Source organism: Mugil cephalus, chromosome 22 (assembly GCF_022458985.1).
Source record: "Mugil cephalus isolate CIBA_MC_2020 chromosome 22, CIBA_Mcephalus_1.1, whole genome shotgun sequence".
NCBI classification, from domain to species: domain Eukaryota; kingdom Metazoa; phylum Chordata; class Actinopteri; order Mugiliformes; family Mugilidae; genus Mugil; species Mugil cephalus.
The window spans coordinates 3,395,459-3,410,116 of NC_061791.1; the positions used below are offsets into that span (position 1 = coordinate 3,395,459).

Here is a 14,658-nt window from a genome sequence, read left to right on the forward strand (position 1 = left end):
ACAACTGGGAAACCTCAACTTTATTTGTTAAATTATGAAATTACATATTATGATCTCAGGGTTGTGGAGAAAATACCCAGCACTACGTCTCTCAAACTTTCCAGCTAGCTAACATTAGCATGTTTTAGCTATCAGTCAAATGACGAAGAGGGTTTATCTTTTACAAAGTTATAAAATTCTTTGTTTTACATGCGGGAGTATAACGTCTTTTCCTCTTTATCTGATTGTAGCTTGTAACGTAGCGTAGCTTGTCTGTTTTAATTGTTTTAAAGCTACACAAACAAAACTGAGGAAGTTAAGTGAAAATGTTGCGAATGAAGGTTTAAAATAGAAAAATGTTTGAATATTCAAAACTGCCCGAGTCTTATTTCCATCACTGCGCTAACAAACAAAACCATGTTTGGAGGCTCAACACACGAGTCTTTCTCTGACCATATTTTCCGTCTATTGTTTGGAAACTTATACTCGAGGAGTCTTTATCTTTTTAGCTCTGAACTGGTCCGTCCACATACCGGCTGCATTCCACGGGCCGAGGATTGTTTCAGGGCCCTGCCTACAGCACTCAAACACGCGTTACTTAAAAAAATGCGGATGGTTATTTGATAATGAGGAGTTCATTCAAATGATTTTAACTTCCTCAAAAAGTCCAACAGTAAACTGCTGTTTCGCGATGACACTTCAAAGCAAAAAAACTGCTTTTATTTTGAATAAAACGACAGAATGTAGCCGATTTCTGTCACTTTAAAGCTACGCATTTTGATATATGCTTCTCCAACTGTGTGTTTTGTTAATATTAATTAACTTTTCAGTGTTTGTATTTGTCATTTACTCAATAAAATGTCCTATTATTTGTCAACATGGCATTTAAAAAACGGGCAAGATTGATTTTTTATGCTTTTTTATGCTTATTTAAGTCTTGTATTTTGAACGTAGGTAGTAAGAAATGGTTACTGGGGTCAAATCCCTTGTATGTGAACACATAGTTGGGCAATAAAGTTGATTCTGATTCTGATAAAAAAAAAAAAATGACGCAAAAGTGAAAAAGGAAGTCAATCTGTTTGGTATTTTTGTTTGAGAAATATCTGATTAATGTCAAAGTAGCGGTATTTTTAGAAAAGATAAATAAATATTTGCTTTAATAAAATGGCATCACACCTTATTTATGGCCTATACCACAAAACACCTAAACTAACAACTTATAACTTTTATTTAGTGGCAAAGTCCCTTTATTGTCATTACAATAACACAGGTGCCCTTCTTTGCCCTTTGCCCTTTGCCCCTTTCTGTTAAATATTACTTCAACATTTTAATTTGATTTCCAAGAATAACAACTTATTTAATCCTTTCTGGTTGCAGATCTGTTGCAACATTTACTTATATAAAGTGAAATCCTTTATAAATGGAAATTTGTTTTTATTACTTTGCAATAAAACGCTCAGACTTAAAGTGGTTCCATCAAACAAATAAACTTTCCCTCACTCTGGACTCACCCTAACTACCACCCAATCAATCACCTGCAGCCTCACCTGTACAGATGAGCCCATGCTCGAAGATGTAGCAGCAGCACGCATCGCACCAGGTGGGCTCCGCGCAGGGCTCGAAGTGGTGTCCCTCCCCGGACTCCTGCTTCACCCTGGGGTCCTTCTCCGAGAAGATGGTCCTCACATCGGGGGGTTTGAACCCCTTCTTCCTGCTCCGGTGTGGCCCTCCTCCACTTCCTCCTCCTCCTCCTCCTCCTCCCGCAGCCTCCTCCAGCCCGTTTCCAGCAGCTTGTGCCCGCGGCTTCTCCTCCGGCTGCGCCCTCTCGCTCCAAGCCGCCTCCAGGCTCTCCAGGCTGGTCTGCTGCGGAGACGTGTGTCGCCGCGCGGCTCTCACCACCAGCTGGTTGTTGGCTTTGGAGATCCGCATCCTGGCGTCCTTCGGCGGCCACGTCGCCTCCTCCAGTGTGCCCGGAGCTTTGTTGATATGAACCACCTGCACAGTTAACGGAGAGCCGTCCGCGGCGCTGGAGCCAACAGGGGCGTATTTCCGACCTTGGACATTAAACATTACGCACGCCGCGCATTCTCCTCCAACGACGAAACCAGCACAAGTGAGACGTCCCGGTGCTGTTTTTGTGAAATGAGCCGATGAGCCGTGTCCTCTCCGGGCACTGGCTGCTCGTTCTCGGGGAGCAGGTTGAGGCAGTCCGAGGTGTGACCGCCGGAGAACGGGTTGGATCTCATTTCACTCGTCAAGTGCGGCGCGTTCCTTTAAGGACCCACGTTCCAAACTCCCTTCAAAAAACTGCTAATTTAACGTTTGTCACGTCGTCTGCACCAAGTTACACCTCCCCAAGCTCAAGTTAAACCACTCACCAAACTAACACCTTTCAACACTTTAATTCGTCTATAAGCACACACGCACATTATATAAATATGAACTTTTATTTACTTATTTGTATCACTGCCAAGACTTCTTCCTTGAATGAAAACTCAAATGTTTTTCGGATTCTTTTCTTTATTAAAAAATATATGTTACTTTTTTTTCCCCTCGAGGATAAAATACAAACATTAAAACATAGAATTAAAAAAAAAAACATACATTGTGAAGGTGTTTATTTTCTATAACCACACTGTGGCGCTATTTTCACACAAAACCTGATTTCAGGAGAGACACATGACATTACATGAAAACTATGACAACTTTTTGATCCTCTCATGGTTATTCCTGAACAAACATGACCTGAGATGTGTCCGTTTTTTTTTTTTAATTCAAGTAAACATTTATTATGACAATAAGAACATTTCTTATGACAGCTACTATTTAATAAATAGCAAAACAAGAGCATTCATTTGGCATTTCGTGTTTCGTCATAAACGTTTGACACAGTACAGTCGATACTGAATTACAAAAAGCGATAATAATGCTAATAATATAAACTCCAGTAAGAAGTTTTTTTTGTTTCTTTTAAGTAAAAGTGCTAGTGCTCAGGAATACCGTTTATTTTATTTATTTTTCTAACACACTACGATAAAGATGGAGATTTGATCACGTCCCGAATGATCGATGATGTGGCAGCTTTTCAACGTCTCCCTCCGTCCGTTCACTCGACCTCGTCCTCAAAGGCGGCTTCCTGCAAGAGAAGGAACATTTAATGATTTAATGAGCACATGTGAAGGTTTAAAGGTGAAGCTACTCGTTTTAAAAGTTTCTTCACGTACGTAGCCGCCCTGCTGCTCCGCCCACGAGGAGAATTAATCCTGCATGTATCTGGCTCCGTGGTCGAGGAGGCGTTGCGTGGGCAGCGTGTCCACCGCTGACAGACGACTGGTGACCTGACGTGGAACAAGGAAAACACGATTTCAGGAGGTTATTAATGATTCATCCGAGATTTAACAATGAAGAACTTCTTGGCTGCTGTGTCTGGAACCAGTACAAGTCAAACACCAAGGAGTCCTTCAGTAAATGTCAAGAAAACACTCAATATCTGCCTTTAAATTACAGTTTTTCGACAAAATAAGGGTTTCCACTGAAAAGGTGTTTTGCGAATGACTCTGGTAAAGTCTCGTCTGAAAATGTGAAAAAAGTGTTTCCATTGCACTTTTATATCGATTCTAGTGAAATATCGATACTTTTGATGCTTCAGTTATTCGCGGTGACGTAGTAACACAGTGGAAAGTTACTAAACCATTGAGTTGTGGCAACACAACAAACCTTGTGAAACACAAACTCAGGTTAAACCGCAACACGGAATATGAGGCAGAGAACAAGGTCACAATTAAGATGCAAGATTTCATTATATAGTTCGTTCTTAATCATTTATTTTAATGGTCTTATTTCTTTTTTAAATCAAACATTTAAAAAAGACACATTAGAGTGTATTTACACAAAGTATCGGACCGATATCGCCGATATCAGCCTGAGTTTTACTCGGTATCGGCTCAGAAAGGAATGAGAGCATTTTCTGCATAAAAATGTTTTATCTTCAGGTATTTGAGGGGTTTTCCGTCACCAGTTTTTAATGAGGTGTTTATGTTTTGCACATTTCACGGTTTAATGGAAACACAGTAACTGTTGCGTTCGTCCTCACCTCGCACATGACGGCGATCTGGGTTTTCGGCGACGCCTTCGGCCCCGGAGACTCGGGGTTGAGGGACTTGAGGCCCATCTTCATGAGCAGACCCGATATCAGTTTGCTAAAGAAGCTGTAGTTCCAAAACAGCTCCGCTGCGATGTTTGCGTTTCTAAGCTCCTGGTGGGAAAAAAAGACAAACACGCTGTGGTTAGTTTGAGATTTAATTCACACACTCAAATAAAGTCAGTGATGATTAACAAGGCTGTAAAACTATCCGTGGACTCTACACCGGCCCGATGTGGCAGAATAGGGGCGTGTTTGTGAAAATGTTTTCTTCAGTTAAAGTTAATTAAAACTCTTAAGAAATAACAGTGTCTTACCCTCTCATTCAGTCTGTCTCCAGATTCCCTCAGAATCAGACCGATGACTCTCTCCACTTCATCTAAACACACAACACGACACATGATTAAACGTCTGAAGATGTAAAAGCGAAACCTGTATTGTTTCACCTCAACACTTTTAAACCTGTCATGTCTGGACGACGTAGTCGAAATATGAATCATTTCTACGCTTTCATTGACTCACATCACGGAGGATGTGGTTTGTAGTTGTGTTGAGTTTAACTGATGCATTTTCCTGTTATTTTAACGTTTGCGTCAGTCGGCGGCTAAATAACATTAACACCAATGTAAATAACATCCACCACAATGATCATCCAGTTCAGCTTCTGACTCAGCATAAATTGAACATTATAATAATATTTATTATATAATAATTATGAGGCTAAGATTGATTTTACTTGTGTACCTAATAAACTGGACACAAGACACTGTTATTAACTCAAACATGAAACTTAAATGTGTTTAAACTTCATCCAGGAACTTGTTTTTGCACCTGCCTTCATTCTTTTCATTCCTTACCAAGATGTTTTTTTTTGTGTGCGGATGCTTTAAATACATTTAAAATCAGTTCTAAAACACTTTCTTGTTCCTCTGCAGGAGCGAGACTCACTCTCTTCATTGTCCGTTTCGATTTCTGGAGGAATGAACGGGATTTCCTCTGCGATCTCAGTCAGTCGGTCGGCGACGTTTCCCAGCTGGTCCTCGGCGTCTCCTTTTTCGGACACGTCTGGAAGACACAAGACAAATAAGTTGACGAGGAAATTCTACCTCAAGGAACAGGAAAAACCTGATGCCGCATCTGAACTTCTGACTCTGAGGTCATAAAAAAGATAAAGACAAAGTTTTCCATTACTTATCAACACGTGTCTTGTGTCAAAATACGTAAATAAATGTTGAGACTTTTCTTATTTTATCTGGAAATTATAACCCTAACATTTTGAGATTTGAGATAATATCAAATATACGGTACAGAAAAGATCAACATAAAACATGCAGGAAATCAGTTTGAGTCATTTATAAAAGAAGAAAAAGACAAAATTCTTCTGGTTGCAGCTTCTAAAGTGTGAATATTTGCTCCTGTTTTAGTCTTTTCTCATTGCAAACTGAATATTTGCAGACATTTTGTAAACATTTAAGACAATACTCTGTAAATCAACCACTTAAGAATTACACAAAACACTATTTACATTGATTTAATTGTATTATTATTACTATTATTATTATAGGAGTCTGGATTTTTTTTGCAGAACTGTTTAAAGAGCTGCGTCAACTAACTATTTTTGAAATAAGTGCTAATAAAAACAGTGTTTTCCGAGGCTTCATACTCACCATCCTCACTCTGAAACGCTCTGACACAGACCAGATCATCATCATCCGGCGTTTTCTGCGGTTCCTCGTCTTTGGTCTGAGGTTTGACGCAGCTGAAAAAGTTCACGAGTCCCTTTAATCCCTTCTTCTTCTTCTTCTTGTTTTTTGTTTTCTCCTCCGTCAGCCCTTCTTTCTCCGGACTGACTGCAGATGGAGCCGTTCCGTTTGCGTCGCCGCCGTTAACGTCCTCGTCCCGGCCGCCCGGTGAAGCCACCTTCTTCTGGGGTCGTCTCCTCTGCGCGTACGCCATCATGATCCTGTACTCCACCGTGTCCTCCATGCTGGACTCGGGCGAGTCCGACGGAGACGTGGGCTCCGGGCTGCCGGTGAGACCGTTGGACAAGGGGTCGTAGATTTCGATGTGGCCGTTTGTCATGTTGATTTACTGTGAGGAACAAAAACAGAAAGAAACACTTAAATGAATAGTTCAATCCAGGTAAACACCATCACAAATGACTCCGCTATGTTGTGTCACCACTTTTCTGTCTCTGTTTCACTACTATGTGGAGATGCTGACTTTAATATATATTTAAATCACAGTTTTCATGTTTAGAAATCAAAACTGGGTCATAAATAAACTATTATGATCACCTGGTATTCAATTAATCAATTAATTGTTTAGTTCCTGGTAAAAAGAACTGTGGACTTTCTTCTTGATATATTCCTCAAAAAGAACCGTGGTACATCAGAAAAACTCCTCATTAACCTGCTGTTGATTATTTTTAATTATTTTACTGTATATTTCTATTCTACACACGACAATATGTAAATTTATTACCTCATCTTCTACTAAGTTACTGATTAATCCTCACTAGGGTCGCGGGGGAATATGTATTAAATAAACACTTTTCCTACTTAAACTAACTTTATAATCTTATTTTCTTGATAATCATTCAATAGCTTTTAGTTTTAGTCGTATTTTAAGGTTTTGTTTTGCCCGGACATGTTTAACGTCTTACTTCCGCGAACAAAAGTTAACAAACATAAAAAAGGCATAAAAAAACATCTTTAATCAATGAAAGCCAGACTTTAAAGTTGTTTAAAGTTAGTTTAGCTGCTATTTTTAGCTAAAAAAAGTGTATTATGACCGTCAAAATGTTATTTAGGTCATAAATGCTACATGTTAGCGACTTTTCTCCGGTAAAACGAACTCTAAAACACACTAAAACAAGAATGACAGTTCGTGAAAAAGTGCGTTTGTTATATTTAGTAACGTAAAAAAAGAGAATAACTTACTGTGAAAACGGAAAAAAGGAAGTTTAATGAAGATAAAATGTCAACTTGTCGCTTCCTCGCCTTCCTCTGACTGGACAAAGTTTCTCTCCTTCGTTTAAAAAGTCTTTATGTTCACTCACTTCCTGGACCTGACGTCACCATATCACGTGGTGACGTATGACGCTGACCTAAAAAAAAAAAAACCTCAACGGACGATAACGTCAAGCTAGGTGCTTAAAAACTTTTTAAAATTTGACTTAAAAATCAAACAGGCAGCTCTCTCGCTGCTAAGCCGATTTTTTAAACGTTTCTTTCGCAATATTAAAAACTGAAAATGAAAGTGACACAAACGTCGAGGAAGTAAAACAAGCCTCTTAAGGTTTTATTTGCCGCAAATTTTGCTTAAGGTCTGGCGGGAAATGAAAAACAAAAACCAAAAGTAGAGCATCTACACCAAATGAGCGCATCTGTTTTCTCAGAAACATACAGGATATGTGTGTCTTTATTTATTTATTAATTAATTAAAACTACTGCTAACGTGACCTTTACAGACTGAGGAACTACAGCTGTTCTTCCCTTTTACAAGAAATGATGTTTCAATGAAAAATAATCCACTGTGGAAACTTCTGACACCTATATTTAATGCTTGATTCATTTTTACACTAACAGAATCCAACCAGACATATTTCTGTAATGTAGCCTCAGGAAAAGTTAAACATTTGAATTTCTATTGGCAAAATATGTTTGTATTTTTTCTGACTGACATTTCTGCTCAAGTGAGTAAACGGGATAAAAACACGAGAAAATAAACCGAAAGAGGAAGTCTCATTCTTGCTGATCTAATAAAGCACAGTAAAAATAATGAGGTCACGTTTTTTTGAAATACCTGAACCAAATGTGAACTTCTTTTTTAGTTGAGTGCTGACTCAGAAAACACCCACGTTACGACAGCTTGTGACATGTCTGGTGTCAGTGATGGTTTTTCACATGACTACGTGGTTTAAAGAGACGTAGAAATAGGTAGAAACAAACTAATGCAAAATAACTAATAAATAAAACTAATACATGGAAACAGGACGTGACTAAAGCCTGGAACAGGAAGATGTAGATATCTTTCACAACAGTGTCCCTCTTAGAATAAAAACTGCTCTGTTTTTAATAGTATATATCGTGATACTCATGTCAAGTGCAAACATTATGTTCTCTAGGCAACTGAGTTACATACAGAAACCAGCTCTTTCTAGCTGGAAGGCAGGACGACTGCAACGCTCGACTTTCTGGTCGACCCAAGAAAACAGTTAACAAGCCGAAACTTGTGGTGATTCAAAATCCTGCGGCAAGAGTTCCCACTTAGACCAGGAGACTCATACGTCTTAAAAACCTGCCTGATAGTTTCACATTGACTCTAAAGATCTTTTATTTTTAAGTTTTTAAGCACTTTGTGGACTTATTTCCAGTTTTCCTCATGTTTTTATTATTTTTTTCCCAGTGTGCATTTAGCCTCTGTGTCCTTATTCCTGTTTCACTTTAATATTTACTTTGGTGAATCAAAATGTAAACACTTCATTCATCTGAAATGACGAAATAAGAAAGGTGCTCTCCCTCTCTCTCTCTCTCTCTCAGGTGTTTTGAGGGAGGAGTGAAGACGCCATGTAGGTCAGATTGGAAAAATCTTGATATAATCGAGATATAATCTGCGTTTTTTGATTTCCGTGACCTGGATGACGCACGCTGACGATGCACCTGCATTTTTAGGCGCAGCGAGTTTAATCTCTCGTTAAGACAGTGGTAAATTACTGGCTTACGTTTTAATATTTTCCCATTAATCTTATTAAATTCCTCCCAGTAGTGCTCTAGTAATGGCGTTCGTCTGTTTTATCCGCGTGATGTTGACGGTTTCTGCAGCGGCGGCGTCATAACGAGCGCATTAAAGAGGCTGTTTTGAATAAAGTCGTTGAATTTTCATATCGTGTAATTCTGTGAAAGCTTAAAGAGCTCAATTAAATATCATTTCTTTGTCTGATTCTAAGAAAGGAGTGGAACAAATGTGGGTTCATGGGGGAAAATACATTCAGGAACATTTCCTTGTGACTGCGCCAGTGAAAATGAATTCAGTTTACAGGTGTAAACATTTGTTGACGTGTGCGTTTGATGTTTGTTTCAGTTTTAGCCACGCTAGCAGTGTAGATTAGCTTTTGATTAGCTTCACGCTTTCTGAAAAAAATCACCTTATGTAACGTGAATAACAGTCTGGATTCTTTCACCAGGACAAAAAGTTAGTCAAACACGTCAGGTATTAAAAAAATCTCACCCGTTTTGTCCTAATAAAATAATCAACACTAATAACATAGACTAATAATAACGGTACGTATGACTGAAAACTCCCCATCTTGTTTTATTTCATGTTTGTTTTTAGACTCTGTACTTTATTCTTCTATTTATTTATGTTATTTCTGTGGCAACTATCACGTGCTCTGTCACACGAACAAACACACATGACCATGAGTAAGCAATTTCAGCCAAAGAGAAACTAGTTTCGGTTTTAAAAGAAAAAAAGGGGCTTGGCTGCAGAGAAAGGGAGGAGGGAATTCCCTCTCAGATAAAAAAAAAAATAATGACATCAGACACAGAGGTTTACGACGCCACATCTTTCTTTTACCGAAATGGATTAAACAAGCTTCAAGTAATTCCATCATCGTCTTCATCATCAGAAAAATAAAATACAAAAAAGAAACACCCAACACATGACCAACCTCAGAAGAAACTCGGGTATAAATCATTTTTTTTTTAAACTATAATAATTTAATAGCTTAAACAACAATAATGCCATTTTTTTTTTTTTAACTTTATGCCAATACCAGAAAACGATCCCAAGGAGGTGAGAAGATGCCATGCACGACCCAACGCGAAGAGAGACACCGATTAACATCCCACCCGCTAGAAACAGTGATAAGAAGCACGTGTGTGTGTGTGTGTGTGTGTCGTTCAGATTTAGCTTATTAGTCGTCACCATTCACAAACAGTTCAGGATTTTTTGTTTTTTAATTGTCAGGGAATGTGTTCGACCGTTATTTAACCCACAAAATGAAGCTCGTTAATCACAGTCGCCAATTTTGTCTTTAAAAATAATAAAAATAAATAAAATAATTAAACAGCTTGAATTAATCTTTTTAATTAAACCATGAAAGGTGATTTTCTTACAATAAAAACTCCCCAGTTAAAAGAAACATCATGAATAAAAAGAAAGAGACGTGAATCATGTCTGCAGACTTTAAAATACTTTGGAGAGCGTTACCTACTGCGTATATACTTCACAATAGGTTATATATATATATATTTATATAGATTTTTATATATAAAAAAAGACCTCATGCACTCAAAAGAAAAAAACAAACAAACATTAAATCACAATCATTTACTCAACCAGCACTGAAGTAAAATTGCACATTCAATTCTCCGTCCAGGACATTAATGTAATGTAAACGATTAAAAAAAAGAAAAAGACGTTTTCTATTCATATTGCATTGAATATGGCTCAGATTCTTCTTCTTCTTCTTCTTCTTTTTCTTGGATTAATGCACACACACACACACACACACACACACGCTACAGCAACATAACACACGCTCTCATTGTGTTGACTTACATCTGATATGGAATGAGTCACACACACACACACACACACACACACTCTGCATGTAAAAAGCCATGTTGGGTCAGGAGTACCAGATACACACTATCCTGCTGTGAAGAGTTCATATATATATATATATATATGTGTGTGTGTGTGTATATATATATATTTACTAACAGGTAACTGATTATGCATTAAACTCCCCCCCCCCCTCCCTCCCTCCCTCCCCCACCTCCTCCCTGGTTCAAATACTGAATAACAGGCTCTGTGATATGACGCTTCAAGAAGACGTGTTTCATCTATTTATGACGAGAACCAGCAACGTTGGTGTTTCTACTTCCAGGAAGTTTTTATTTTTATTTATTTATTTTTGTCTAGATCAATAATTTGGTCTTTAAAGTGTCGGGAAATTCTTATTTTGTTCAGCTAAAAGCGAGAAAAAATGTTCACAGTTCAAGCATCTTTCCGAGGAATAAAAGAAGAAAAGGCATGTGTTGATTTCTGTTTGTGAAAAAAAAATAAAAAATTTTAATTCATGTGAATAGTTTTCGTTCGTTTGAGTCATTTATGCTGCTCCTTGTTTTTTCCTGGGTGTCGTTAAGGATTTCAATAGAAAACACCTTAAAAAAAAAATTAAAAATAATTAAAACACCAGCTTTTGTGACATTTAGCTTCTATCAAACAAACGTCTCATAATGTTTGTTTTAAATATCAGCCTCTTTAAATTTAATAATAATAACTGGTGTCTTTTGTTTTTATTCTAGGCAACTTTTCTTGGGTGTCGACAACATGAAACCACCGTCTTTTCACATATAATTAGCGTTTAGCTGCTGGACTAAACTTTAATCAAAATCACTGACTTACATCTTAATTAAATTATTCATTCATGTGATTCCTTACGAGTCTCTCAGGTGCATCAGAGGTTTTATCCGTCAAAGTGTCGCTGGAGTCACAGGAATCTGCCTGGACCTTCACAACTAAACCTGCAGAACTTAAAACACATGTAAAGTTCCTGTTCTAAGGAGGACGAGAGTCTATCGATGTGGGTCCCTGGTCTTCTTAGAAAGACTTTTAAAGAAAAGCTGGATAATTACTGTGAGGAAAAGCCGCCCAGCCCTGGAGCTAGTTAGCAGGTTTGAGCTAGCCTGGGAAAAGGGCGTAATCTACCAGGGCTGCTTCAAGACACTGTAGGGGCCCAATTAAGGAAACTCATGTGTAGTCGTTGCAGCGTCTTAGGGGGTTCAAGTTGTGTCGTTGATTACCAACCGGATGTCAGCAGCTACTAGCAAGCAGCTACTAGCAAGCAGCCATTAGCACGGGGCCCATTAGCATCTATAATGGTTCCATTATTGACATTAACATGGACCAATATTAGCCGTCTCTGGTCTCTGGGGGCCCCCCCTTCCAGCTCCACCATTTCCAGGTCAGCAACTCTAAATTGTTTCTTAAGTTCTGGTGATTGAAACGAATTATATTTACATTTTTATGTCTCTTTTTTTCCCCCCCAATTTTTTGTTGTTTTTTGACGCGGTGAGTTCGTTTCTTTTAGTAAATCTCGTTATTTTGTTTGGGGTCTTGGCATGGAGGGGGAAATGTTGGTTGAAGTGTAGTCGCATGGCTAGGCTAGTTAGCTGTTAGTTGTCGGTTGCTAATTGTTAGCCGACCGCTAGCCTGTTGGTTGGGTTTTTCATTTGGACCTGGCTTCTAAATGCGTTTTGTCGATTGTAACATCTCATCCTGTGTATTTATGAACGCTGGCCTACGATTCAACGTAAACTGAATGAAGCTGACACACCAAGTAGAGCGCCCCCTTGTGTCCACGGGAAAATACCATCAGTTTTTAGCTAATAAGACGAAGTGGTGACATATTCACACTCACCGGCCACTTTATTAGGAACACTTTGCTAGCAAAGGGTCGGACCGCACAACGTTCAACAACGTGTTGGAAACTTTCCTCAGAGATTTTTGTACTAAAGGGCCCAAAGTGAAGCCCTGATGCTCTGTTTGAACTTCAGGAAGTCGTCTTGATCACGTCTACGTGAATAAATGCGTTGAATTGCAGCCAAGCAATAAATCAATAAAGTGGCAAGTGAGTATAGACTCTGATTTCACCGACACGTTTCCTCATAAAACCTCTTCAGCTAATTAGAATTCTTCTTCCGTCTCATGAGCAAATAATTTTTGCCACTTTTCTTCTTCAAATAATGTTCATCTAGGATGAATTAAAACGTCTCAACCAGTTGCCTTTGTTTTATTGTAATTTAAAATTTAACCATAACCTGGAAAACTCGGAGTCCTCACAGTTTCATTTGAAGTATTTCTTATTTTTAATCTGAATATTTTTGCTGCAGTAGCAGCTGAGTGAATTTCCTTTCAGCACGTTATGGGATTCCCACACCCAAAGAAAAAAAAAGTCCAGGAACAAGTAAACGTGCTTTTAGACTGAGTCATAGAGCGACTGTGCAGAGCAGCTGTGATGATGCAACACAAACACACACAGAGCAGTAATTTATCTGGGCGCTACCTACAGCCGGTACTTCCTAAAGAAAAAGATGAGCTTCCTGGTAGAGATGCCACCGTTGCATAATTGTTATTCTTTTAAATTCTGTTATATGACACTACGTCAGCGTAATGTCTTTGGCACACAGGTTTAATTGGATAAACTAGTTTGGTTCTTTAAATTAGACTTTTCTGTTTGTTTCCTAACGATGTTTACTTACTTTCAACCACTAAAACCAGTAAAATATTCCCCCCCGACACACACAAAAAGAAAATGAATCCCTTTCAAGATAAACGACAGGTGAACTGTGACGGCTTCTTCAAATTGCACTTGCATCCTGAACCGTTTTTCCTACGATCAGCCACTCGATCAGCACGACCAATAAATAGAATACGAATAAATAAATACAAATAAATAGTTAAACCGTTAAAATCAGTTCCTCTGGGTTTTTTTCATCTCTCTCCCGTCTGCTGAGTCTTTTCGTTTTTTTTTTTACAACTCCTTCCTCGTCCGAGTCACGAGTGTGTCCGAGTCCAGAGGGACGTGGAGGGACGGACGTGGAGAGACGACGGACGGGGACGGGGGGGTTTGCGTCTTTGTCTCAGACGGCCGTCTCCAGGTCCTCGTTGGCGGGCGACGTCGCGTGATGCTGGGAGCTCAGGTAGGTGGCGAGCTCCGAGTCTCCCTCCGCTTGGTCCGCCGGCGTCTTCCCCTGGTGGACACAAGTCGGGCTCGATTCAACCTGGTTTATTTTACCGCGTTTAAGTCACACACCGATCAGCCACAACATTAAAACCACTGGACGGGAGAAGCAAATAGCATCACAATATTATGATTATAATTAATATTATGATTCAGGGTTCTGCTGGGAAACTTTCGGACCTGGGATTCATTCAGACCGGACCAAACATTTATTTATAAATTTAATTTACGTCCATGTCCAAAAACTGCTAAAAAAACTTAACAGATTATTTATTTATTTATTTTTTCTGCATAAATCTCTAAAACCACGTCAGAACTTTATAAAACTACCAAAAATCCCATAATTTTAAGGATTTTTAACCCTTTAAATGCCAGTTTTATTACTCAAAGACAAAAAAAAAGGACAAAAAACAACATTAAAAATGAGTTATGTTCCATTAAACTCACTCTTGGATGTGACCAAGATTATCTAAAATATTGACTTGATTGCGTTATTAGTTTTTGTGTAGCATCTGATTTAAAATTCACTACCCTCTTGTAACGTTAGCGGACTAAAATGTCCCATTCACTTCCATTATATCTACATTTTTTCATCTTTCAACCATGACACAATCAAATCATTTTGTAATATCAGGGTTTGTCACTGCCTAGAAATGTCTGCTTGGATTTTTTTTTTTTGTTTTTGTTGCTTATTTTGACAATAAAAAGGTCAGAAAATGTCCCGTGTCTAAAGTCTCTTCCTCCATGAAACTTCTAATTCCTGGTAGATGTCCACAGTTGA

The 14,658-nt window shown here is 38.6% G+C and overlaps 3 protein-coding genes across 3 annotated transcripts in view; all 3 read right to left on the minus strand.

Annotated features, from left to right (window-relative positions):
• The window catches only part of rassf3 (Ras association domain family member 3), a 65,592-nt gene extending 63,213 nt beyond the window's left edge, over positions 1-2,379 (minus strand). Inside the window, exon 1 of the mRNA XM_047575561.1 lies at positions 1,527-2,379. Coding sequence (XP_047431517.1) covers positions 1,527-2,049 — 523 coding nt within the window. The 5' untranslated portion in view covers positions 2,050-2,379. The remainder of the gene's footprint in view (positions 1-1,526) is intronic.
• A 359-nt stretch (positions 2,380-2,738) lies between these two features.
• LOC125000166 (apoptosis facilitator Bcl-2-like protein 14) lies at positions 2,739-7,198 on the minus strand. Its single transcript, XM_047575562.1, has 7 exons — positions 7,063-7,198; positions 5,788-6,211; positions 5,069-5,185; positions 4,438-4,499; positions 4,073-4,234; positions 3,204-3,317; positions 2,739-3,115 (listed from the first exon to the last, which is right to left on the minus strand). Exons 2-6 carry the CDS (start codon positions 6,200-6,202, stop codon positions 3,237-3,239), a joined length of 837 nt encoding a protein of 278 aa, XP_047431518.1. The 5' UTR covers positions 6,203-6,211; positions 7,063-7,198; the 3' UTR covers positions 2,739-3,115; positions 3,204-3,236.
• A 2,476-nt stretch (positions 7,199-9,674) lies between these two features.
• The window catches only part of dgki (diacylglycerol kinase, iota), a 67,576-nt gene continuing 62,592 nt past the window's right edge, over positions 9,675-14,658 (minus strand). Inside the window, exon 34 of the mRNA XM_047575563.1 lies at positions 9,675-13,887. Coding sequence (XP_047431519.1) covers positions 13,777-13,887 — 111 coding nt within the window. The 3' untranslated portion in view covers positions 9,675-13,776. The remainder of the gene's footprint in view (positions 13,888-14,658) is intronic.